Source organism: Aythya fuligula, chromosome 18 (assembly GCF_009819795.1).
Source record: "Aythya fuligula isolate bAytFul2 chromosome 18, bAytFul2.pri, whole genome shotgun sequence".
NCBI lineage: Eukaryota > Metazoa > Chordata > Aves > Anseriformes > Anatidae > Aythya > Aythya fuligula.
Window position 1 is genome coordinate 3,763,617 of NC_045576.1, and position 25,340 is coordinate 3,788,956.

Consider the following 25,340-nt stretch of genomic DNA (forward strand, 5'->3'; position numbering starts at 1 on the left):
AAGCTGTTTGTGACAGACATGTCCCCAGGGCAGTGATTCCCCAAATGAACCTTGGGGCAGAGCTTGGCTGAGCTTTTCCCCACACCTTCTTTCCACTGGCCATTCATTCTCATCTCTGCACTATTCATCCCCACCCAGTAATGGCCAAAGCATTGGAGAACTTGGCGAAGTCTGAACAGGATGAAGAGAAGATCCATGATTTGCAGGGGTTACATTTACTCCAAATTTACACAGCTCCAATGGACTTCACTCCCTTACGTGAATCTTGCATCAATTCAGCACAGGAATTAGCACCTAGAGGAAAAACTGAAGAGGTGCCTGTAATACAAAATGATCAAGTCTAAATAAGAATCCCACACCCAGTGTGTTTTTAGGCAGCTGGGGCAGCAGCTTGAGGGATGTTCCTGCATTGCATGCTTCTCCCTACTAAGAAAAAGGGGGTGTAACAATATAGACTGTTCGACCAAAAGGTTAATTTCGATGACCTATAACAATGACAGAACACAGCAGGAACTTGCTTCCTTCTGTCCCAGCTTTGTTTGATGTACAAACACATCTCTTGCTTTTCCTTTCCATTTTTCCCTCTCCTCTAAATGCAGCTTCAGATTGTAACTGGCAAATACACCTGGCGGTCAGAAACAGCCAGCAGAACAGTCAGCGCAATGCTCAAATGCTTTAGAAGAGCTCCCTGCAGCATCTAACCTCGAAGTCCATCAGCGTAGTGCAATACAAACTCAAATAACCTATGAACCTGCTCTGAAAGTCAGAGGATCGTATTTGCTTTTCAACTCCCTCCACCCCATCAGCAGCTCGCTTTCAGTTTGCTTTCCTTATACTTGCAGTCCGGAAGAGGCAATAACATTTATTTCATAACTGATGCCTGAAGCTGTGCAGAAAGGCCAGAGCTTCCTCAACTTTAAGACAAAGACCTCTTGTAATCTTCAAAGCCCACCTGAAAGTATTTGCCTTGGTGCTCTCTGTAAAAACTATTGGGCCAGTGCAGAAAAGCCCCTTCAGCACAGACTAGAAAGTTAACCCTTCGTGATCACAGCTGACCTCCCAGTAACGCCAGTGGAATTGAGCTGTACAATTCCAATAATGTACAAAAATTGTACAATATTGATATTGTACAAAAATGTCCAATATCTTTTCAGTATCTATGTTCCAATTCAGTTATCCCGTCATTAAAATGCATTGCTGCATATTTCCCAGCATCTGGCAGTAACTTTTGTGTAATTGAAATAAGACGAGGAAACACTCCATTCAGTTTTGTATTTCTGGGTTTCAAACACTGGGACAAAGATCTGAAAAATGCCTTTTCTATTCAGAAAAGCTAGGAGAAAGATCTACATATCACGAACAGAGGACCCCAAAACTAAAAAGTATTGAACTGAAAACTGAATTCTTAACCATTACTCTGGTGTTGTCACACATAGGTGACATTTCAACCTTTATAACTTAAAGTTGATTTCCTCACAATTTTTGACAGTCTTTTCAGACAACAGCAACAAAGTTTATAACTCTAGGAAGATCTTTGAAAGCCTAATTATTTCAGGATGATACACATTTAACCCAAAGTTTGCAGAACATGCCTTAACTACCTTTTCACTAAATTTCTGTCACAGAAAGGGTTAAAACCAGAACATTTTCAAATCTGGAGACTAAGCGTAATGAGATCAGAATAATAAGATTACCATAATCTGCCTCACAAAATAGCTAGGATCAGCCCTAATCTCTTCATTTTGAGACAGATGGAAAAAGCATGAAATCAGAGATAACGTAGGCCAATTTCCTAGAATAGGCAGCTTTTCAAGGTTCACCATAGCGTAAGTCTGTATTTTGCTAGATTTTTACCTATTTAACTAATTCTAATACAACATATTGGAAGGTAGAATTGGGCATCTCCAAATCTACACTACATGATAAGACAAAGTCATACATCAATGTGATTTTAATGCTGCAGAATATTAAAGACTAATTAACTGAGACTCCAGCCAATACCAGTCCTAGATGCTTTAATTAGAAACATATCTAGCGAAGAACAGATTATTTGCAAAACAAAGATCCCCAAGCCGCACATGACTGGCTTATTGATTTTCACTCTAAGGTAGACAAACACTGTTAGGAGAGCAGTTTGCATCTGTGACTAGTTTGACGCAAAGCAGTCACAGGAAGGGACAATTTTGATCTCTGTTTAAGACAGCATATTGAAGAGATGCAGCATGGAGCGATGATCCCTTAACTCTTCTGTTGTGTGGGCTATCAGCAGGGACAGGGGAAGCATGAAATAGCCTCAGATATACAAGGTAGCTGAGAGTCATTATAGCGGCCACTATCCTGCTACCTCAGTGGAACCTGGCCAAGAATCAGCAATAAAGAAATGTAGGGAAAAGAAAAAAAACAGCATGTTATATTTTAGAACTAACTAGGGTCAGAAAGATGCTTTGAGATTAAATAACACTGTTAAGGCAAACAGAGGTAAGCAAGGAATTAAAAACAGACTGGTGGTAGTAGAAAAACACTGTTCAGGCAGCTAACAGGTCCTAACTTTTTCTAGAAAAAAAAAAAAGCACTACCCAGTAGGTCAGCAAAAGCCTCAGGCTCTCTAAATCAAAGCCTGCAACATGAGACCTTTGAGGTTCGATGTGAAGTTTAGCAGTACTGTAAGCTAGTTATACAAAACCTGTGAAAGGCTAAAAAGAAAAAAGAAAAAAAGCACAAGATCCAGTCTCTTACAGAGCAGGTTCACCTGCCAGTTCAGCCTAATTACTTCTGTAACTCTTCGAAGACATTAGCAGTTTGCACACAGCTGCTTTTAGCAAATAGTTTTACATTATTTCTTAACTCAGCCCACAGGAAGCCTGTTCACACTCTCACAGCCCTCACGATTTTGTAACACAGGCATGGCCACAATTAATAATTTGGTCAGTACCCACACAAAGCTCTTCCCCTTGCCCCAGCCCTGCTCATACATCTGCATAACCTGCTGCCTCCAGGGCCTCTTATCTGGGAAATTTAAGTTAAATTTAACTCTCCTTTGAGGGGAAGATGTGCAGATCTGCAAAAAGCCCTGAACACCCATTTCATTTTAGAATGTTCCCCTGGCAAGAACTAGAAAGGACCTGATCACATCAGCTCCACAGGGCTGCTCACCCAAAAAGGACAGCAAAATGGACAACAGTGACCTTAGCCTTATGATAGGGAAGAGTTTTTTGCTTCTTGTATGAATCTTCTGCATGTAAACAAACCCTTTCTTAAAGTGAGACACCTTCAGAACTGGATTATAACTTTAATTATAAATCAGCATTGACTAAAATAAAGAAATCAATGAAGCCTACCTGTCTCCATACAAATCAAGGCAATTTCAGTGCGTACAAGTAACAACATTTTGGCTTAGCAAGACATCTGCTGGAAAACTGAGTTCTTATAAAACTCAACATTTAAGGCACCTAAAAGGTAATTAATTTACCAGTAAGGAACCTCAATTATACACATCAGGAAAAGAGATTTATCAGCTGCAGAGAAACCGTTTCTATCTAATATTTTTGATTCATAATAGCTTAATATGTTTTTACTGACTAACGTCTAGGAGGGAAAACGTACAGGTACACGGTCTGGCTGATCGTCAGCGAGCGGCAGTGTGGAGGGGACAGGAACTCTTCTCGCTGTCCAGTCACTGCACTGCTGCTCAGACTTCCTCTCTAGGGGACACGCGCACGGACGCACAAGAGGAAGACACTTGCAAATGGTTTCTGATCAGCATGCCGAGAATCATCTGACTCACTCCTGCTACATTTGCATAATGCAAAGCACCCAGCCCTTGCAACCTTTACAAGAGCCTAGGTCTAATAATATATCAAAGAGCACAATGCATCAACTGAAGACAGTTTGCACAGCCAGCTCTAGAATATTATACCCACTTAAAATGTTTTACAGAGCGTCTCCAATCTCATAAAACAGAATCAAACAAAAAGAAATGAGATGTAGCTTTACTGTACCACATTACATCAGTGCCAGTGATACTCCTGCACACATACCACTGAAGGATGAGGGAGAAAAAGAGGAGAAAGACTCCCTACAATGGACAGATATTTTAGAGTACTACTGTTAGAGGCCTGAGATGGCACACTGCCACTTTCTTGTGCCTGTCTTTGGATGGACTGGAACAGCTCCCACATTTTTAAATAAATGAACAAACCTAAACAGGGTTATGCTGCTGTTACACCAATAGCCTGGATGGAGTTCAAAGCCAGCACAAACAGCCTGTTGTCACTGACACTTCGACCACCACAGGAGGTTGTTAGGAGATACCAAGGAGCTTTCGCAGCAACTTTGGTCAATTCCACCTGGTCACATTCTGCTAAGAGAACAAGATTTCATATAACATGCACTGAAAGACCCTCATTAACCAAAAAGATCAAGTACACTCCAAATTCAAACCACTTTCAAAATAAAGTCAACAAGGCAGAGATATTAGATCAAAACAATACCCAGAAAAATTGGATTCCAGTAGGTTTTGCAGCTAAATAACGTCCAAGCCACAGGTTGCTTTGAAAAATGTTTCTAATGATTTTTAAAAGCTGGTAAAAATAAGTATCAACTGCCTACGCTCAGTTGTCTTTGTAAATCTACAAGGTGCCTAAAAAACCAGCTTCCTTCAGATACCAAGCCTTCACTCCCAGGTTTTCTTAGCTATTTGGTTATGAGGGATACAGGTTGTGCGTCAATATTCTCAACACTGCACCCTCAGTCATTTTATTATAAAGACTTAGGCAATAAACTTATCCACAGCCCCAGCTTTTAGGAGAGAGCCAAAACCACCAGCCTGTTCAGCACAAGGCTTCTTCAGTGCTTTAGCATACGGAAACCTCTATTGGGCAAATGCACCAAATCCTGTAAAAATACAGCGTAGGTTTGGTGCACTAACATGTCATATCGAGCCTTCCTTCATGATAACTTTCAGTTTATGATTCCTTTCAGTGTGGTATGGGCTAAAGTTGTTATATCCCAGAAATCTCTCAATGAGCTTAGCCTATCTTTGAATTGTAATGGATCTTGGTTAAAAGCATTGATTCACTCCAAGAAAACTAACTGGCTTTTCTTTTTTCTCCAAACTCCTCATTAGATTATGGTTCAATTTCTGGAGAACCGATAGCTCACAATGAAATATCTCTAATTCTGTACTCATGAAGTTGGAATAACAAAAAGCAGAATTAAAATGGCCTAAACTTAACCATAAAAAGCCCAACAATTTCAGGTGAAACAGGAAAGATTAGACCTTTAAAAAGACAAGAAAAAACACCCCACAAAGCCTGTAAAAATATGCAATCCTGATTAGACTGAAAAAACACTTCAATAATTAACGATAGACTGAAAAGCTGGAGAGAGGGATGGCTGAATCATAAACAAGGAACTGGGCGTTGGGCCGTGAGGATTATTCCCTTAAAACAAGGATGGCTATCGTAACTGAATGGCCCACATCTGTCCCCAAGAGGAAACTGATACAGAATGCCAGAAGCCATTATGAATGACAAAAAGCAGAAACATGCCAATAACTCCTCTGATGAATGAGGAGGAAGCATGAGCAGCCATGCAGCGAGGACTACACCCATGCCAGAGCTGCCTGATGGTCTACAATATATGCTCATTTCAGTGTCATGACAGTGCTCTTACTCCAATTTAAACTAGGAATGAGCAAGGTTCAAGAACTCTAAAGCAAGTTTCACTTGAATTCTACCTTAGAAAAAGTCCAGAACTACAGTTGTGGTGGCTTCCTGAAAGCAGTGTTCCAAATTACACACTGAAGGGGACAAAAAAGAAATGGACATTTGCACATCAAAGCGATGCCTTCAAAAATTTCCCCTTGTTATGAAGTTTCTCTTTCAGTCCCAGGCTAACAGAATAGCACTGATAAGTGTACAATTCTCTCCATCCAGGGAAAACAAACCATTTAAATGGGATTTGCTCACATCACATTAGAGTAACAGAATTTTGTGGATTTAAAAGACCGAGCCTACAACAGTCACTGTAGCTCACAATCACACGGCTCGAGAAAAGAAACACTTGTCTAAAACCACCCAGGGTTAGGAAGAAAATACAGTACACTAATACAAGAATTTCTTTTTAATTTAAAAAGAGGTATTAACTGCAATACCTCAGGGGAACAGAAAAATATAAAACCAATAACTAAGTACTGGCACATGTTCCCCCCCCCCCCTTTAAAGAAGCATCATACTATTAGAAACACCAGAGCTCACTACAAGTCTACTGCTGCTTTCTTAGGTTATGGGCAAAAAAAAAAAAAAAAAAAAAAAAAAAAAAAAAGAAAATCAAAGACTGTCCTTGCATGAATAATGAAGATCCTAAGCGCCAAAAGCAGTAAGCAGCTCGCTCCAGAATCCTAAAGTCAAGACAGCTGAGGCACTGAATTCTTTACGGAAAAGATCAGAGATAACTAAAACCAGCTCCTAATTAGTGTCTCAAATTAGGAGAACTGTTCCAGGTCAAGAACAAATTAAAACAAGAATAGAACTTGTTATGGCTCCACTGCAATAACCTGGAAGGGATATCATAATGCAGGTCACTGACACCCTAGGGTATATTATTTGACCACAGACTAATTTTAAGCTCCCGAGTACATTATAGCAGCACAATATCTCCATTGTAAGGCTCAGTAAAAGCTAAGGCACTAAAACTCTCCCCTACTGGGAGATTCCGAGCAAGGGATCAATGCCTTCACTACAAAAGTCACCCCCAGGGCCCTGAACAGGGGTCAATCATTCCTACACAACAAAACGGAGTTTTTAGACCATGCATTAACGTGGTGGATGCATTCAAAATCTTCCACTTCTCCAAATTTGCAGTGTAGATACTTTCACATAAATGAGGTTTTCTCAGAACTCCAGTATGTGAAACCCATCTCATGTAGGTACTCAAAAGCCAGCACCGGGTCTTATCTAGAGATATTGCCTCCATCCCTATCTTGCACCATAACAGATGCCAGTGTGTCCCAGCTGGTTTGCAGCAATATTGCTAGTATGAAGCCATAAAACCTCCCAGGACACACAGCTATCCAATTAAGTCGACTTCCAAGCAGCTGTTTGGAAGCTGGGTTCTTCTGGCAAAGCTATAAAAGCAAAGGCAGTCTTCACCTCAGACCTCCCATTTAATCAGTGGCAAGACAGCACAAAAATATAGCTCCGTATAGAAGACACAGGAATCACTAATTGAGATAAACTAGAATAGTTTCAAGGCCAACACTCAAACTTCTCTAGGTTTCATGAGGGTTGTTTTGTTTTAAGAAAGTCTCAGGTTTTCTGCTTATCTCCACAAGTGCACTTATTAAGGACACAGCAATCCCCTCAGTGACCGGGTATAATGCTAACGCAGGAAACAAAGGGTAAACGTCCACAATGGAGAAAGGCTGTACCACAGCCATCCCATACGGGATCCCATACAGCTTCACCCATCACCTGAGAAGGTGACAGAGCGGTGAAATGGAACTTTGTCAAGACAGAGTGAGTGTGCACAAACCTTAAAACTGATGAATTGTGCTGGTAACTTTAAATGCTAAGAGACCAACTAATAAATGTGAAAGCAAATATGGTATGCAAAGGAACATATATGAGGTGAAACAAGAGACCCAAACCCCCTAGAACTGTAACTACACGAAGCTGTAGGCTTTAAACAATCACTCTGCCGGAAATACCGTGGAATGACAGGGGTGGTAATCTGAAAACAAAATCAGAAACATTACTTATGTGTTTTGTTAAGAAAGAATTAAAAACAAAGCAAACATTCGATGCTGTAAATCTCTGTTGTCTCACCCTCTCTGAGCACCTATACTCAGTCCACCCCAAAAAATTCAACTATGAAAAGCAAGCAACACATATAAAGTATGGAATGACTACTGCAGTATACAAAACCTCCCCCAGAAGAAAAAGCAATGAAGACAAGATGACACATGCCAATCTTCTCCCCGAGTCCAGGGAGAGAGATTATCCTGCTAGCTCTCACAAGGGGAGAGGGACAGAAGATGGGGAAAGAAATGAAATTATACCAGGTAGTATGTTAACATGACTTACAGTGCTAAGTGCCTCACCAGCTACAGCCACACAAGAGGTCCATCTAGTCCAGCCTCTAATGGCAAATAATACAGATATTTAGAGTAAAGGAACATTATCTGTATAAAGAGCATTTTATTACTTTTGATCATGAAAATTGTCCATAATTTGCTTCAGGTGGCAACTGCTCCCAGGAAGACACAGGGCAGTATTTTAACATCATGAAGGTTAGAATTTACTTCCACAAGAAAAAACGCCAAAGCAGAATCCATGATAAAGGCACAATGCATTTCATGTTATCTGCAGCAATGAACAGTGAGGAGGAGGAAGCTGACTACCATGGGGAGTTGGGAACATGACAAGGACCACGTAAGAAGATCATGCCTAACGCTGATGCTGATAAAAGTTAAAAAAAACCCAAGCACCCCCTGGAGCATTACTGACTTCCTGCATCAGGACACCAACATCACCGGTTTGGATGATGGATCCCCTTCCCCCCCCCATCACCCTTGGTAATTCAGGAGTTTTCGGGACTGTGACTGAGAGGAAGCAAAGCGATTTTCCAAGATTAGGTATGGGCAGGCTTCTCATTTTGACTCTAATTCTGAACAGGAGCAGCTAAATCCAGTTAGAGTCAAAAGAAACTTTAAAAGCGCAACTGTGTTTGCTTTGGGAGGACTTTAAACCAAGGAGCCCCAAAGGATCTAGAACTACATCCTCATGGGATATATGCTTTCACTGCTGATCTGAAAGTCACCTAAGTCACCCATGAGTTGATTCTGGTAGCTTTTGAAACTACAGAGTGGCTGTTTTATCAACATAAGGCCTCATGTTTAATATCATCAGCTTTTTGGAAAGTCAAAAAATAATCTTTCTTCTAAAGAAATACTACAGGGAACTTATTACTCATAAAGCAAGTAACACCAATAGTTATCTAATCCTACAGCATCATTACGCACATTTGTAAGCCAGATAGGAGTCAGGTGGGATGAAACAAGCTTGTCAAGGGAAAGAAAAATCAAGAAAGTTTATAGAAACATCAGAAGCCTCTTTTTACCCGTGCTCTTCCTTTTTGTATTATCTAAATGGACTGAATGAAAGTAACAGCTCCCAAGATTTACAGATAAACGCTGTAAAGGAAGAGGCAGAAGCCAGGAAAGCCGAGTCAACTTATCAGTGTGGTTATCTCATTGTTTTTAAGGCCTGTGAAGAGAGTTCCTGGTTTCATTCAGGGTCTTCATAGGTAAGTCACAATAGTCTTCATCCATCCATCCTGGCAGAGACCAAGTTACACTCTTACCCTGAAAGGCAGTTTTCAGGGAAAATCAAGGACTGCAACATTTGCTGCTGAAGGGTAAGAAAGTATCAAGACAGCTCCATGCTTGAAAAGAGTTTAAGCACCCTGATACAAATGGTCAAAACTGACAAATCCGCAGATTAGCTTTTGACTAACTACAGCATCACTAGAGGAAAGGTAGAAGCATTACTGCAAAACGTATTTTAAGAAACAAGGACAAAAGTGAAGGCAAGGAGAAAGCAGAAGTTGCTTCTGCTTCTTCCATTATGGAGGTCAGAAGAGAGCCTCAACTGCCACAGTCCCCGCTTCACCACTTCCAGGGTTAAGGATGCATCTTCGCAAAGTACTCAAGGGCATGCAAGACAAAAGACAAACATAAAATACATACAATTTAGCTGCTCGATACACACACAACAGGTTTTCCTGATACTGCCTCAAGAAGGCATGTTTTTCAAGCTGATGCTCATCTCATCAAAATTCAAGTGCTGTTTGAAGGTAAGGTAGGGAAAAACAACTTTTTAAATGCTGAATTCCACCTCTTCAAGGGTTCAATCTAGTTGTCTCCATTGTATTTTTCTCCCTGCATTTATTTCTTGTGTTCCTCTGCAACTGTGGAACAAACTTCGAGCATTTGTTTTTCTATCCAAATAATTTGGGAGGTTTCCCTGATTAGTTACGTCCCGAAGTAGTAGTAAAGATTACAACACGAGACCTGAACTACACAGGAGCTCAGTAAAAAGCCCTTAAGCCAAATTGGCAGATTTTCCAGAAGAACTAGGAAAAGATGAACACTTCTATAGCTTACAATCCTTCCTAGCATTCTGAAATACACTGAATTCTGGAATCAAAACACAGCTTTCCAAGCAGACCATAGTCTACTATTAACAGCAGAAAGCGAAAACGAGATCAAATACTTAGGCATAAACATGAAATATTCTAAGTGAAGATAACAGCAGATATAACGCCCATAAATTGACTGCATATAAGGATTTGGAGTGGAAAAACCTACTCAAACTCAGCAAGAGTTGCATGGCTTAAAATTTAGTACCAATTTCTCATAAACCAGAGGGCTGACTAGGTTAGACCACAAGCCTTCTGCACTAGTAGAGCTGCTATGATTAGTGGAACCTGCTGGCTCATACATAACTCATGAAGAATTCCCCCCTTTCCTCCCAAGGGAAAGGATTTTGCATAACTGCAGCACTTTTTTCCCCCCCCCAGATGTAAACCTGTAGAGTTTTAGTACAAGTTAGAGCAAGAAGGAGGTTGGCTCAATGCAGAAAGTATGAATTCCAGAGACAAATTATTTAAATAAGAGGTTTTAGAGAATAACTGTATAATTACAGTTTAGCTGAACTGAAAGAAAAGCTTTCTGCTCTCTGCATGAGGTCCAGCTGCAGCGGAGCCAACACGCAGCTCGTGACAGAGCGTGCGTGCTGACACGAACGCCTGCAAAGAAGTGGAGTTGAGCAGGTACAAACAGAATAAATCTACTCCAAGGATCCTCTTTCTATATTTTATTTATAAAGGTCAGTAATGTTTGAACATCATAATTATAAATTAATCACTCCACCAAGACTGACAATCTACTTCCTAGACAGAAATAGCTGTCCTAACTTTGGCCCTATCCCCATCACCATGCTGGCCTGCCCCCATGGGATGGGAAGGACAACTGATATGGGGCATCTTCAATAACGGGACCGCCTTCCTGCTTTCAAAGCCTCAACAACTGAAGACAAAAGGATCAGGTATGGAAATTCAAACAAGCAACCAGAAGAAAAGTCTTAGGCTCTTCAAGACTTTTTTAAAAGGGGGTTTTATTTAATATCTAAAGAGAGCTTTTTTTTCTGTTTAAAAAAAAAAAAAAAAAAGCTGAGGAAAATTATAAACAGAACCATTTAAAATTCAAATTTCAGATTCATCTAGTAACTAATCAGGAAGTATTGTAGGGTAGCATCTGGGTTTCAGGAATATAATAAATATCCTAAAAATAATTATCTTGAGCAGTTTTGGAGACAGTCAGTTCACTTTTTGCTCTATTAGAGCTCAGCTGTACAATCCCATGTGTTTAGCACATGTCACCACGAAAAACACATTTTAAAGTTTGTTAAACCCATTCTCACTTGAGCTGGCAGATGGTGGCACCAATCCCGCATATAAGACATGGGAACAAGTTCAGGCTCCACGGCATACAGTCTGCTTCACAACCATTTCTCCATTTCACTTGAACATCCACTCCTGTGAGGTGCTACAAGATGACTTCAAAGTTGAAGGCATGTGCCACTCATGATCGGTGTTTAAATATTCAGCAACGGGGCACAAGCCTAGAACGTGACAAACGTAACTGCAGCTTGAAGCTTGACAGATTGAGATCCACAATGCTGTTGAGCCACCCAAAGAGATACAGATATTTGAGGGAAAGAAAGGACTTTATACAGCATTCCCTGCACGGTAGGTAAGGCAAAAAAGCCAAAGTATTTTCCTATTTTTTTTTTTTCCTTTCCCAAGACCTCAAGATCTAAAACACAGTTTTATTTCTGTGTATACCCTAGTCACTGCTGTTAGCCCAGCTTGGCAGAAAATGTCAACTGCCACTGCAGAGCCAGCAAAGGAAATGAAAGAGCAAGAAGTGCTGTGGGATAAAGCTGCAGATAAGAACCTGTGTACCAAACAACCGCAGTATCAGCTTGCCAATCTGTGTAGAAATGCAGAATGCATACAATTCACCTACTCATTTGCATTTTGCATTTTCACAGAAAACTGGAAACGACACACATTGAAGGCAGCCTTCCTTACAAACCCTTAGATAAAGCCAGTAACAAAGCACTGAGACCTACTGCTTTTTTCACTTCTGCTCTGGTGAAATGGATTTATACAAAAGCTCAATTTCTAGTCCATAAAGATCAGGCATCAGAGGAAGAACAGATGCATCTCCTTGCTCGCTTTTCTACCTAAACATTAAATTCTCAAGCCCCGCCTTTATCTCTCTGGCTAGCACCTTTCCCTCCAGTGCTGGAAGAAATGAGTAGGGGCAGGAGGGCAGAAGGGAAATATGCATATCCTTCGCCACGCATCTTGTTAATTAACACCTTCAGAGTAGCCAGCTTGGACGTTAAGGGATCATATTCAGTACATATCCAGTACACAGAAATAAGCACAGGCTAAGAATTCATCCAGAGTTTCACTACGTTTTGTGAATCATACTGAATCCCATTATCATTATCTCCTGTAGTGATATCCAAGCTAATTTTCAGCTAGCTGGACTACAGTCCGATCTCTGACCGCACAGCGTATACCCGTACTTCGTGGTGCAGAGGGTGCACCACGCTGCCCTGTTCCACCTGGGCTCTAACAGCGTGCTGCTGTCACTCCTGGGAAGGACATTCAGCAGCACGGACCAGAAGAAGTGAGAAGCTACATACACACAGAAAAAGCTCAAAATTCATCTCAATTATTTCACGTACAATGCCAAATCGCTTGCTGGTGCCTGTTATGTGAATGACTTTAAATATGTTTTTTTGTTGTTGTTGTTGGTTGTTTGTTTTAAAGTTGTTTCTTGTTATAGTTCTAGAACTAGCTTTGTTTTTTTCAGTTTTCAGACCTATATAAATAAAAGTATGAACAACTTCACAAAGATTTTAATTCACAGGTAACCAGCAAGTACGGAAAACTGACAGCATCGGTATAATAGCCTTAAAATAATTCAACAGTTCAGCCCCCCAGCAATTGTGAAAACGCACTCATGTTGTCTTTAGTAGTTCTTCCGGTTTAGATTAATTCACCAAACATGATGAATTTTACAATACACCACTTCCTTCTTGCTCTAAGTGAGATTGTAAGATTTTGGCTCCAGTGTTGTTAGGGGACTTACACTTAATTTTACGTCATTTTCAAAGCAATAGAATCAGTTTTGCCCAGAACATTTTTTTCCCTGAGGTTTAGGCTTTGGTTATTGACTTCTGGTACATAGCCACCAGCCAGTGATAACTGTAAAGCACAGAGGATTTTATGAAGGGGTAATACAGTTCACTGTTTATGTTATTACTCACACAGATTGGGTGCCTTATCTCCCCTTGCTTAGCTGGATTCTCATTGATTAGAGTAAGAAATGAGAAAAGCCTGAATTTCACAACAGCCTGGATCCTGCTCCTTCCCCCAGTTAAGAGGGCTCTGTGCATAAACCAGAGAACCGTGGTTACTCCCCTCATGACATGCTCGATCCTTTATGCATGTCACACGAAGTCACAATCCCTCTTTTCTTCCCTCAACTGAGATCAAACTTTTACCATTTTCATTGAATAAAATAATCAAAGTTAGTTCGTTACTGCCTGGGATGTCCCTCAGAGTAACTGGTTTTATTGTCTGAAATTCTCAGACACCCTCTCATCGAATATCATCACAAGAGAGACGTTGAATCGAACAGGAGAGATGTTTTTGCGTTGCCAGGAAATAACAACAAAAAAGTATCACGTGGGTTGCAGGAACAAGCAGATGAAATAATCGAGCAAGCCAAAAGGTGATTTTCTGGTATGTCTATGAACACTTTTCACAAGGCTGTGACACCAGTCCCATCAAAAGCTGGACCTCAGAGAGAAACTGCAACAACTCCCGTTAATTTGGCAAAAGGCAGCTGGAACTTCAAATTAGCATCATTTCCCCTGGTTATACCAGAATGTAATACATGTTAAGTCAACACAATAAAATTAGCTGAAGTGGCTACTAGCTTTAATCAGAGCCTCATCTGACATTCAGAACTCCAGAAGGCTTCAGGTAGCACACTGCATACAAGAGCTCCTTTTTTTTTCCCCCCCTTTTAGCAACAACTTTAAATAATCACCACAAATAGCTCCTAAATAAAAATGATGCCATTTTTAAGGAGGAATTTATTTACTCCTCCAGAAGCTGGCAAAGATTACCTCAGACCTTCAGTCTGCAGTGCTTTGCGCATATAGCTTCAACTATAGAAGCTATACACACAAAGACAACTTCATCAATACAATCTTGCTCCAAGTGGCTCTGTGCTCTTTTACCATACAGAACGTGAGAATTTTCCCCTTTCTGTGCACACACAGCTCGTGAAGGTCAGGTAGTTTCTCCCCACAAGCCTTACCCTGATGCCTAGGTAATCTGGCTGATAAAATGCATCCCACCTCCTGGCTAGTACCACACATCAAGGGAACAATATTTGAGAAGTTCATAGTAAAGACATAGGCTTTGAACAGTTAGATAGACCAGGAGAAGAACACAACCTCTTTTAACTACAATTTCAAAGAGATCCTGCTCCGTACTTTGTGAGTCTCTTAATTTTCTGACAGTTTTTTTTGTCTTAGATCACAATCCTGGTGACGTATCGATGACATCACCTTCACTCAAGGACACCTGCCAAGGAACACAACCTTAGCACACCTTTACAAATCAATCATCACATACAAGGGAGTTGCCATTCGCAGTTAAGTCAGAACAACGTAGGTTGGAAGGGCCTCTAGGAGACACCCAATTCAGCCTGGTGCTCAAAACAAGTCTACTCAGATTGCTCAAGGACTTGTCTGGAGAGCTCCGAGGACAGGGATTCCACAGCTTCAAGGCAACCCATTCTAATATCTGACCTATTTCACTAGAAAGCACACTGCTTGCAATACACCTGAATTGCTGATTCAGAAAACTGTTTCTCACATATTAAAAACATCAAGACTACACTGAGTCTGTCTCCTGACAAAAACTGGGAAGATGAAGGGGACACATAGGAAGAAAGGGAGAGGAAAGGATCAGAGTGCAGACAATTTCACCCATAACAGAGAAAAAAATCTTAGCAATACCCTTCTACAAGCCATGTGTTTCTGCTTTCTAGCACAGAATCTACTATAAAACAGCCAATGCAGGTGAGGTAAAAGACAAGGGATGAGGATGAAGAGAAGGGAGGCCACGCTGCCTTTGGTTACACATCCCTCCCTCTGTTCAAAACTGTTTCATTGCATACAGACAGCAAAATGGTTTTTCACACAGGAACTGAAAATGCCATCTCAGCATCAACTGTTTGCAAACAATCCTGTGAAAAACAACAGAAAGAAAATACCTCCGGTGGTAAACAATAATGTGAACAGAACCTGAGGTGACTGTCAAGTGTTCAGAGCAGGGCAAAGATCTTCACTTTGCTGAATGGAATTCTCAAACCATCAATTCCTACAAGGAATTCCTTCTTTTAGTATACACGGAAGCTGGTTTGCATGTCTCACAAGGTAAAAATCCCAAAATTAAAGCTGATAAAGATCCTCTACTTAAAGCGCCATCTGAATAATTTTTCTCAAAGAGTCGGTCAGTACCCCTGAATTATGCTGACCACCACTGAAAACAGGAACTTATTTACTTCTTTAGAAGATCACTTTCCAGCTATGCCTCAACCCTGGGAAAGAAGAAGGAAAAAGAGGAAATAGAGCAGTGGTGTGTGCATATATATATATATATATATATATATATATATATATTTTATTTAAAGTAAATCCAATATTCAGGATATTCATGAATACGATTAGTGATTTTGTCATACCAGTGCAGAATGGTTCTCAGAGTACCATCATATTGAACTGTACACTTCAGATTAGATAGAGGAAGAAAAGAGCAAAGAGGCCTTGCCTAGTTGTATCAGATGATTTTTCTATTCTTCCCACTCTACTCTTGCCAAACCACCAGCAAACATCAGCACACTTCAGGTCTGGACACTTGCCAGCTAGCACAAAGGCCAACAAACCAGAAGCTGCTAGAAATACATTAGTTTTTGGGGACACAGAACTTGAACGACAAATATATACAGAAACTGAAGTTAATTAGCCTCAACATCAACAAACACAGCAAGTGAAAGGGGAAAAGACTGAAAAAGCATCGTGACAACTGTCAGCTATTCAAAGTGAAAGAGTAAATAAAAATTTCAAGTAGGAAACCTTCAAACTTTTTTTCTGTTTTTAAATAACGGGACAGGCTAGCTTCACACCTTTGATGGGATCAGTCACTAACACCTTCTGTGAAGCTGCCACCAGTACATGAAAAAAAAAAAAAAAAAAAAAAAGGTGATCTTGAAAGCTGCAGCACTGTACTACAATCAGAGGACACAAGGGAGCAGTAACCTTTCCTTCCTTTGGGAAAAGCTAGGCAAGTAGCATTTAGTGTATTAAAAGCTTTAAAGCAAGCTGCCAGCGTATCTCCTACGTGGTAATACCACACACTGCTAGAGAATCACTAAACAAAAGAATATGAGGATCCAACATACTGCCAGCGTTACAAAATTATAGAAGCAGCTTTTACCATGTATTGCCCACAAAAGAAAAGGCCAAGCACTTTTCCTCTTCACTCAGCTGTTTTACAATTGCAAGTCAAAGGTCAACTATCTTCACTCACTTCTGGATCCCAGCCACAAGATTACTAACAACCAGCCTAATGGCTCCAGTTCAAATGCTGTTCAATCAAGTCCAGAATCTGTGGGCACGCAGCAATAATGGCACCATGACATCATAGCCAAGTTATCTGCTGAAATCAGATGGAGTCAGGCAGCGTGCATCTTTGCCTTCTCTCCCCACAGACAGAAACATGAACTTTTAAGGAGCGGGAAGTAAAGGGTTAGAGATTTTGTTCTTTCCTTAGCGTAGCTAAGGTATAACAGAACTATTTTTTGCCATCATCTTGCATCCCAAATTAACATGACTTTCCAAAGCTGCGTAAAGACCAGCCCTAGTAGAAATCTTCATTAGACATGCGGAGTTATGTGTGTGCCTCAAAGGATATTGCCTTTGAGGCACACAAAGGATATTTAAACACTGAAGTGTGCAGCTGCATTCAACATCCTACTAGTTTATTTCTCTTCCGTCACTCATTTGAGGGCAGCAGGACTGACCTAATAAATAAGACTGATCACGAGGCACGCAAATGGGATACCCTGAGACTTCTCAGTCATGAGTAAAGTACTAACAAAACAGATCTGGCATGCCTGATGAAAATTAATTTCCACAAACTGAAATGCTTTTGAAGTGGACCAGACTTTCAAACTGACAATTTACCACAGAAGCTTGTCAGTCTGAATAAAATGAACTGTAACAATTCTAAGAGTTGTTGGCTTATTTCTCTGAAGTTTGCCAGCTTTATACAGAGAACCTTCCCACACCACACAAACTCACTACAACTGCATGCTGAAAAGAGATCCCTGAAACTCTTGGAATTTTCAGTAACTTTAGTGGTGATCTGGAGCAAGTCCTCATTTCTAGGCCTAAAGTTTACTCAACTATGAATATGTAAAATTTGTATTTTCAGAATATAAGCAAAAAATAATAATAATTTTGAGAACTTATCATAGCTTTGCAGAAGTGTTAAGCCTAAGTTTTGTTTAGAGTAGGAAAATCCCTGTATTCTAGGAAAAAATACAGGGATTAACGTGATGTAACTACATACATATCGGCATCTTTCTATTATCGTGACAGAATTTGTATCTATGAGACGACATCAAGTGGCCAAGATTCAAGCACATTTTACTACAAGCAGCAGTTTTAGTACAGACAAAACATTATAAAGTCTAAAAAAAAGTTATTTTCCCTTTAATTCTTAGAGAGGAAAATATTTTTAAATGAATACAAACATTACACAAGACATTTCTCATGTACTTCAGCAAACACCTATACCAAACTAGCTCAAAATAACGAAGAACTCACTTTAAAATAAACTGTACTTCACTATATTTATGTTTTCCTTCCTGTTCAGCACTTTCTACAAGCTTACTTCAGTTGTGCCCTTCTTCAAATACACTATAAAAGCCAAGGGCAGCTAGTAGTGACCCAAAATAGAAAAATGATTGTTAGGTTATCACAAAAGAAATCTAGCGTTCTGAAGTTTTGAATGTTTAAAAACAGCAAAAGGTTATTACATGAACATGGGAATTGAGGTGTGCAGATCTAACAGGCATTTTTTAGGTCATTTATGAACCAGGGATGTGGAGAACATATACAGATGCAATTATTCTAAAAGAACAATTTCAAAGCAGGATACGTTTTTGCTGCCATTCTCTATTAACAGCCACACAATACTACTGCATTTCTAACAGTCACATTTCATTATTGAAATATGAGCTCTAGAAGAAGTATTTTAAGTGTATATGTAGAGGACTTCTTCCAACTTATCTTAAAATAGTAGCTAAATCAAGCCCTTCTCTCGTAAAAATTTTGAGCAGATGAGTAATCCCACTGAGGTCTGCAGGAGTTGATTTGTCAGCATGCACAAAGTTACAGCCTTACATCTGCAAGATAGGCACCTCTCAATGCAGTTTCTACTCAAAGCATTTTAGAAAGCAGCATCTTAAAATATTTGAATAGTAAATGCATCACACTAGGAAGGTAAGCCCATCGTTTATGTTTACAGAGAAATACTGGCTCTGAATGAAACTCCATTAATACACTCTGCAATAATGCTCTTACTACTTGGAAGCAACACAGCTCAGAACTATGCTTTGCTGAGAACAAATCACTACAGGCTTTATGTTTTACTCCCTCCACAACCAAAATTTTGGGCTTGTTCTGTATGTTATTTTAATTACAGTCTTAGAAACTCCGGTGTTTCTCAAATTCTAAAGATGAATTCTTAAAGCATTTGATATATCAAAAGGGCTATAGAGCAAAATTCCTCTAATGCACTCCAACATCCACTTAAATCTGCACAGATCCATTAAATATTCAGTCACAAGCTTATCACTTGAGTTCATCAGGTCTGAAGATAAAATTCAGCAGCATTATTTGACAGGGTGATGCAAAATGATTACCTACTGAGAAATAATATAATCACCATTCTTCGATACTGGAATCTTTGGCAGAAGGCAAAGGAAAGGAACACCAAACAGATCTCAGATACACTGAAGGGTATCCTCTCATAGAAAGGAACTCAGCGCAGAGCACGCTGTCTTGTACTTCTGCTTATTCGCCACAGTGTTTAAGACCGAGTTTTCAAATATTGCAGGCTCAGAAGAGAGGAGAGAGACTTTGAGATGTATGCTTAATACAGTAACAGAACAGCATCTCCTGCTTTTAAAGAGGTCGGACTGGGCTCGAGGAAACGTTTAGGTACCCTATTAAAAGGACCTGGCAATTGCTGGGGACTCGGCAGAGGGACAGGAAGCGACTCACCAGGGAGAGGAGCCGAAAAGCCGAGGGCCAGAGCGCGAACCCCGAGCCCTTCCCCTCCACTCACCTTAAGGATATCTCCCCGTTTGAAGCTCAGCTCGTCATCCGCCGTGGCTTTGAAGTCGTACTTGGCGATGGCTTCCATGCTGGGGCTGGGGCTGCGGCTCCCGGTGGGAAGGAAGCGCTCCCCGCAGCCTCCGCGGCTGCTCCCGGCTCAGCCCTCCCGCGGCCCGGCTCCGTCCGAGGCTCCGGCGCCGCCTGGCGCATACAGGAGAGGCCGGGGGTCGGTCCGCCCTAGAGGGGGAGGAAGAGACGGGCCATTAGGGGGAAGTGGCACGGAGCGAGGGCCGGGGCCGCGCCCAGAGCCTCTCCCCTCCGCCCGGCGCGGCTCGGCTCGGCCGCCGCTTCCTCCCCTTCCCTCCCGCAGGCCCGGCTCGCCGAGTGACACGGCCCGCGGCCAATGGCCGGCAGCAGCCCGGGAGGCGGCCCCGGGGAGCCCGGGCAGGGGCTGGGGCAGGGCCCGGCCCCCTCCCGCCCGCAGCAGCCCCGGGGAGAGGCGCCCCCGGAGCCCCCCGGGGAGCAGGGCACAGCGCGGGGCTCGCAGCACGGTGGGGGAGGCCCCGGGGGGGGGGGGGGGCAGCCCGCTCGCTACGCCACGGTTTACACCCGCTGGTTTTCTTTTTTCTTTTTTCCTCCCCCCCATTCATACAGCTTGTATCGATTTGAGTATGAGTGAGATGAAGCGAAGATAGGTGCTGCTGGTTCTCGGCAAGAAACGGCTCGCAAAAAACGCCCCGAAATTATATACACGTAGACAGAGTCAGGGCTCGCTCTGACATAAAGGCAACCTTCCTGAAATCCCAGCGTCGTGAGCAGCCCAACACGTCAAAACATAAACCCAAAGAGCTTCAGAAGCACAGCGTGAAAATCAGCAAGGTCGAGGCAGCATCTCTGCCAGCCCCAGAGAAAAACGACACCAAATTTGGCATCACATCTATAGACACTGACACCACCTGAAGGCCTTGAAAATACCCCCTGATCTCAGGTCAGAACAGGAGGGATTTCATCAGAGCCCAGCTTCATTTGATAGCAGGGAAGGGAAGGGATCAGAAAGAAGTCAAGTAAGATAGCGAATTAAAAACCGCCATGAATTTATCGCTTTGAAGAATCAGCAGAGAGCTGATCCTTGTCAATGACAATCCAAGACAGAAAAGATCTGACAAACACCAGTTAACCCACGCACCTGCTAATTCAGTCATTGTGGTTATGGCCCAGAAAGAGCACTGCTACATGCAAAGGCAGCATATGGCAATAGTATTTTCTCCCTTTTGGGGAAAAAAATCTGCCTTACATAAATGCAGTTGAGCAATTAACGTGCTTATATTCCACGAGTCCCATGCTTGGCCAATCTTTAGCTTCACATCCTTAAAGACTAACGAAGCTTAAGGCAAAAGAAAAAAAAAAAATCAGAACTAAGATTTCTATCACAGCACACTGGCAGAACGAGGACAGATATTTACAGGTCCTTTGTCAAAGAAGGAACATCTCTGTGAAGTCCCCACATGGACAGGGTTTGGGATTTTCTTTTGTACACCTGAACAGCACAACCAAAACATCAGTAAGGCTGACAAGGCTGTCGATAGCCACGAGGATCACACTGAACGATCTGCCTGTGCTGCTGGAAATACTAGAAATAAATATACAGGATTCAGGCTTTGGCCAATACACATATTTAAAACCAAAAAGCGTGTCCTTTTATTGAGTTACGCTTTGATTCTAAAATGCTTAAGTCTCAATATTGATTAAAATAATCTGTTTTTTCTGACATCAGCCTTCCACACTGAATGGACGTACACATACGAACAGCAGCAGTAACTTTCTTGCACCAGGAAGACTTGCCGTTTGCCAGCCTCTATTGTGTTTGGTTCCCCATCTCCTCATCTTTCTAACCTGACCTATTTTTTAAACTGATGTTTTGTTTTTACCATTTTCTGCTGTTCCAGCAGTATCAAGGTGTAACATGAAATGACCGCATATGAAGCGATGGAAAATGCAAACACTCGTTCAAGCGTATTGTCAGTAAGTCCTGTACGCTTCACGGTAAACACAGCCAAGTTTCTATTCCTTCTTAAAGGGTAAATATAGCTGCAACATTTCTGGGTTTCAGAAAGCTCAATGCTACATTTCAAGCTGCGTATCATTATCTGCATGCAAACGCCATCAGCTAAGGGAACGCTCCTTGGAAACCCTAGAATCAAAATTGAAGAGCATAAAAGCAAGTTGCACAACCCGGACAATACATTACGGGCTTAACATACAGCTAAAGATAGAAGCTACTGCCAGCTGGTAAACGCTCCTCTCTTTGGGGTACACAAGCATTGCTACCCAGTACTCTACTAGCATCTAAATGAACTTTTTTTTTTTTTTTTTACCTGAAGGAGTTAATACCCAACTTTTTTTTTTTTTTTTTTAATAGAGAAACTGATGCAGCACTTCCAAGAACTACACTGGCATTTCCCTGAGCTCAGCAATAGTACAACAGTGGGAAATATTCCAGAACAATTCAAGATGAAAGAGATTCATCACGTAATTTTCTTTTTAAACATGCATTCGTATTACTACCACCACCATATATATTGTCAGCATATAAAAGAGTTATGTTTCTAGGTAACGATACTAACAGCAGCTGCAATGTAGAACAAAACTTTAACCATCAAGACTTTGGGCAAAAGCACAGCTAAAGTTTAGACACAAAGATACACAGAAACTAGGGAAAAGCCTTGAAAATATTAAACCAAGAAAACATCAAAAACAGGTAAACTCAGAACACCAATTCCCTTAAAGTCATTTAGGAAGCATTTGCTGTGCACTAACCTTATTCAATAAGAGCTTAGAGACAGTCAGCCACACAACCATTGCAATAAAAGAAACCTACTGCACAAGGGAAAAAAAATAGCTTACTGGGGAAGTGGCTTGTGCTAGGTCTCTGCCAACTGAGAGCACAGCTGTAGGTATTTGCTTTAGGCAGACTGCCGGGAACAGGACACGTTGCAAAGCCTACTGTACCTTAGGTCCACAAACCTCAAATAGGGTAAGATAGGTAAGAGTGAAGCACAGTCAGAATATGAATCCAGTGAGCACACGTTACAAGAATGAACAGATCTTACTAGAACTAACAGATCTCACCTCACTGTTTTGCTCTTAAAAAAATCAGGGAGGACGAGGAAGAAAATGGATGAGGAAAAAAAAGGTAGAAGATGCAGCTAATAGCAAGCTTTTATTCACAATACAGTGCTGCAGCTCAGGAAGGAATATAAGTAATTATAAATACAAACCTCCCCGTTGTAGCCAACAGGAAACAATTCTCATGATCTTTTCAACGGATATTTCAAAAAACACATAGGCAAAGGTAGGCTTTTTATGCTGCTCTCACTAATTTTCTAGCAGACGAAAGCTTTCTAACTTCAATCTTTTCACTGTTCTTTGGGAAAGTAATATGGGCAGGAATAGAAGAACAGACAGTTTAGAAAAGAAAGTAAGAAGATACATTCAGTGGAAGATTTTGCAAAGAATCAGATCCTAAACTTCATCATCTGTTATAGGACAAAACATGACTGAGGGTGGTAGAAACAAAAACGTATGGATACATCATCTGGAAGACATGCAGAAATGTTAAGTGTCAGCTCCAAACAAAAGAATAGAAAGAAGAAATCATAAGGGCAGAGCCCTGATTCAAATTAGCCAAATAAGGAAGTATAGCATTACAAACTAACCAGGTAAAATATAAATTAAGTTATCAACATATAAAAGCCAGAACATTCAGGGTAATAAATGATACTCAAGACCTATTAGCTTAATACATTTCAATTTCCTTAAGTATGCCTTGTCTTAGGTCCAGATATCACAGAACTAAGCTGCAGTACAAAGCAGATAATATTTATCAGATCAAATCATTTTATCAAGTAATAAAAAACTTCAGCTCTAGCAGAAATTATTTATTGTCACTTTCCTATTTTAAACTGAATAAAGCAAGTTTAAATGTTACAAGCTTCCCGGGTATTATGAAATACTTAAAACACTAAATGACTTAACCATTGTAAGAGATTGTAATAATTCAAAGGCCGTTTTTGGCACAAATGCTCAATATCCAAAGTTTGTGCAGACACGGATTACAGACAACATCACGTTTGAAGGATTTTAACGATCTGGGACCCTTCAAATACGGGCCCTTGACAGACAGCATTTCATAATCTTTAAAACAAGGAACTGACTTCCCTAAACACTCTTTTTGAGCTATGAATAGCTCTTCCAGTTATTAACTACACTACGGACTATTTTCTCTTTAGGTTGTAAAAGAGATCTCTATCTGGAGTCAGACGTTGTGTGAGTTGCTCATGCAGTACCCTTGTCCTCTATAGATTATTTGGAACTATATTGGCAAGTTACACCTTATTGCATAAAACCAACAGCGTATCTCAAGCAGGAAGTACAGAAGAGAAAGAGAAGACTAAGAGAGGCGTCTTTCTCTCCCTTAAAAACTCACACTTGAAGCGTGACACAAAAGGTCCTAGAAGAACAGAAGGTATGGACGTTAACCTGCCTACAGGCTATTCACAACCTTTTTACCTTTGGAAGCGGCCTGAAATTACAGAACTCTCGGGGAACATTGAAAATAAGCCCAAGACCCACCCGCACACAACACCACACAGATGTACATTAAACCAAAGAGACCCCAGACACAAACCTCAGCCTGGCTGGGGGACCCGAGGAAGGAGAGCAGCAACTGAGGGCACTGTACCTCGCAGATAACCCCTCTCTAGAGCCCAGGACCTTCTCTCACTCCTCTTTAGAGCCCAGGATCCCCTTTCACACACCCCCTAGAGCCCAGGACGCCCTTTTACTCCCCTCTAGAGCCCAGAACCCCCTTTCCCCCCCACCCTCTAGAGCCCAGGTCCTCCTTTTCCCCCCCCCGAGGGCCCAAGACCCCGCCAACCCTCCCCTCTGGAGCCCAGGACCCCCTTTCCCCCCCCGCCAACCCCTCAGGGCTCAGCCCCGCTGCGCCGGGAAGCCCGAGGCGAGCCCCGAGGCGCTGAGCGGCGAGAGGCGGAACACCCCCGGGGCCCAGGCCGAGACACCGGGAGCCTCCCTCCTTCCCCTCAGCGCCCCGGGGCAACCGAGCCCGGCAGGGGCCGGCCCCTTCCTTCCCCTCAGCGCCCCGGTTACGGGACCGGCTGCGTGTGCGTGCGTGCGGGAAGGAAACCAGCGGCCCGCTGCCCGGCCGCCCTCCCCCCTCACGGACTCACCGAGCAGCTCTGGGGTCCCCCGGCCCGCCCGAGGCTCCTCGCCGCCCGCCTGGCCCCACGCGGCCCGGCCCGGCCGCCCCCTCCAGCGCCGCCTCAGCCGCCGCCGCCGCCGCCGCCCCCCCCCACCCGCCCGCCGCGCCTGCTCCACCGCCGCCGCCGTTCCCGCAGCAAATCTCGCGAGAGCCGCCCCCTGTCAGCCGCCCGCCGCCCCGCGCCTGCGCGCTCCGCTCTGCCCGGGGAGGGAGGGAAGGAGGGAGGGAGGTGGCGGCTCCGCGCATGCGCGGGCGGGGAGCGCTGAGGGGAGCCGTGAGGGGTTTGTGAGGCGTTCCTTATCCCCGTGAGGGGGGCGGGAGGCGCAGCCCCTCCGCGGAGCGTTTGCTTCATTTATCGCCGTCTCCACATGCCCGTGAGGCAGGGCGGTCTGCGCCACAGCGTGGGGTTGGCAGGGTCGGGGGTTAACAGGGAAAAAAACACCTAAAACCGTCAGGGTTGGAGCAGCCCTCCAGGGTCAGCGGGTCCAACCGCCCCC

General features: G+C 42.4%; 1 protein-coding gene across 2 annotated transcripts in view; it reads right to left on the reverse strand.

Annotated features, from left to right (window-relative positions):
- GRB2 (growth factor receptor bound protein 2) overlaps nt 1–24,872 on the reverse strand; it is a 49,342-nt gene extending 24,470 nt beyond the window's left edge. The window contains exons 1-2 of one of the 2 annotated variants that reach the window (XM_032199618.1): nt 24,812–24,872; nt 19,576–19,802 (exon numbers count right to left, since the gene is read on the reverse strand). In XM_032199618.1, coding sequence (XP_032055509.1) covers nt 19,576–19,653 — 78 coding nt within the window. In that variant the 5' untranslated portion in view covers nt 19,654–19,802; nt 24,812–24,872. Of the gene's footprint in view, nt 1–19,575; nt 19,902–24,811 lie in introns of those variants that run through there. The other variant, XM_032199619.1, reaches the window with a different exon arrangement.
- Nucleotides 24,873–25,340: the final 468 nt, after the last annotated feature.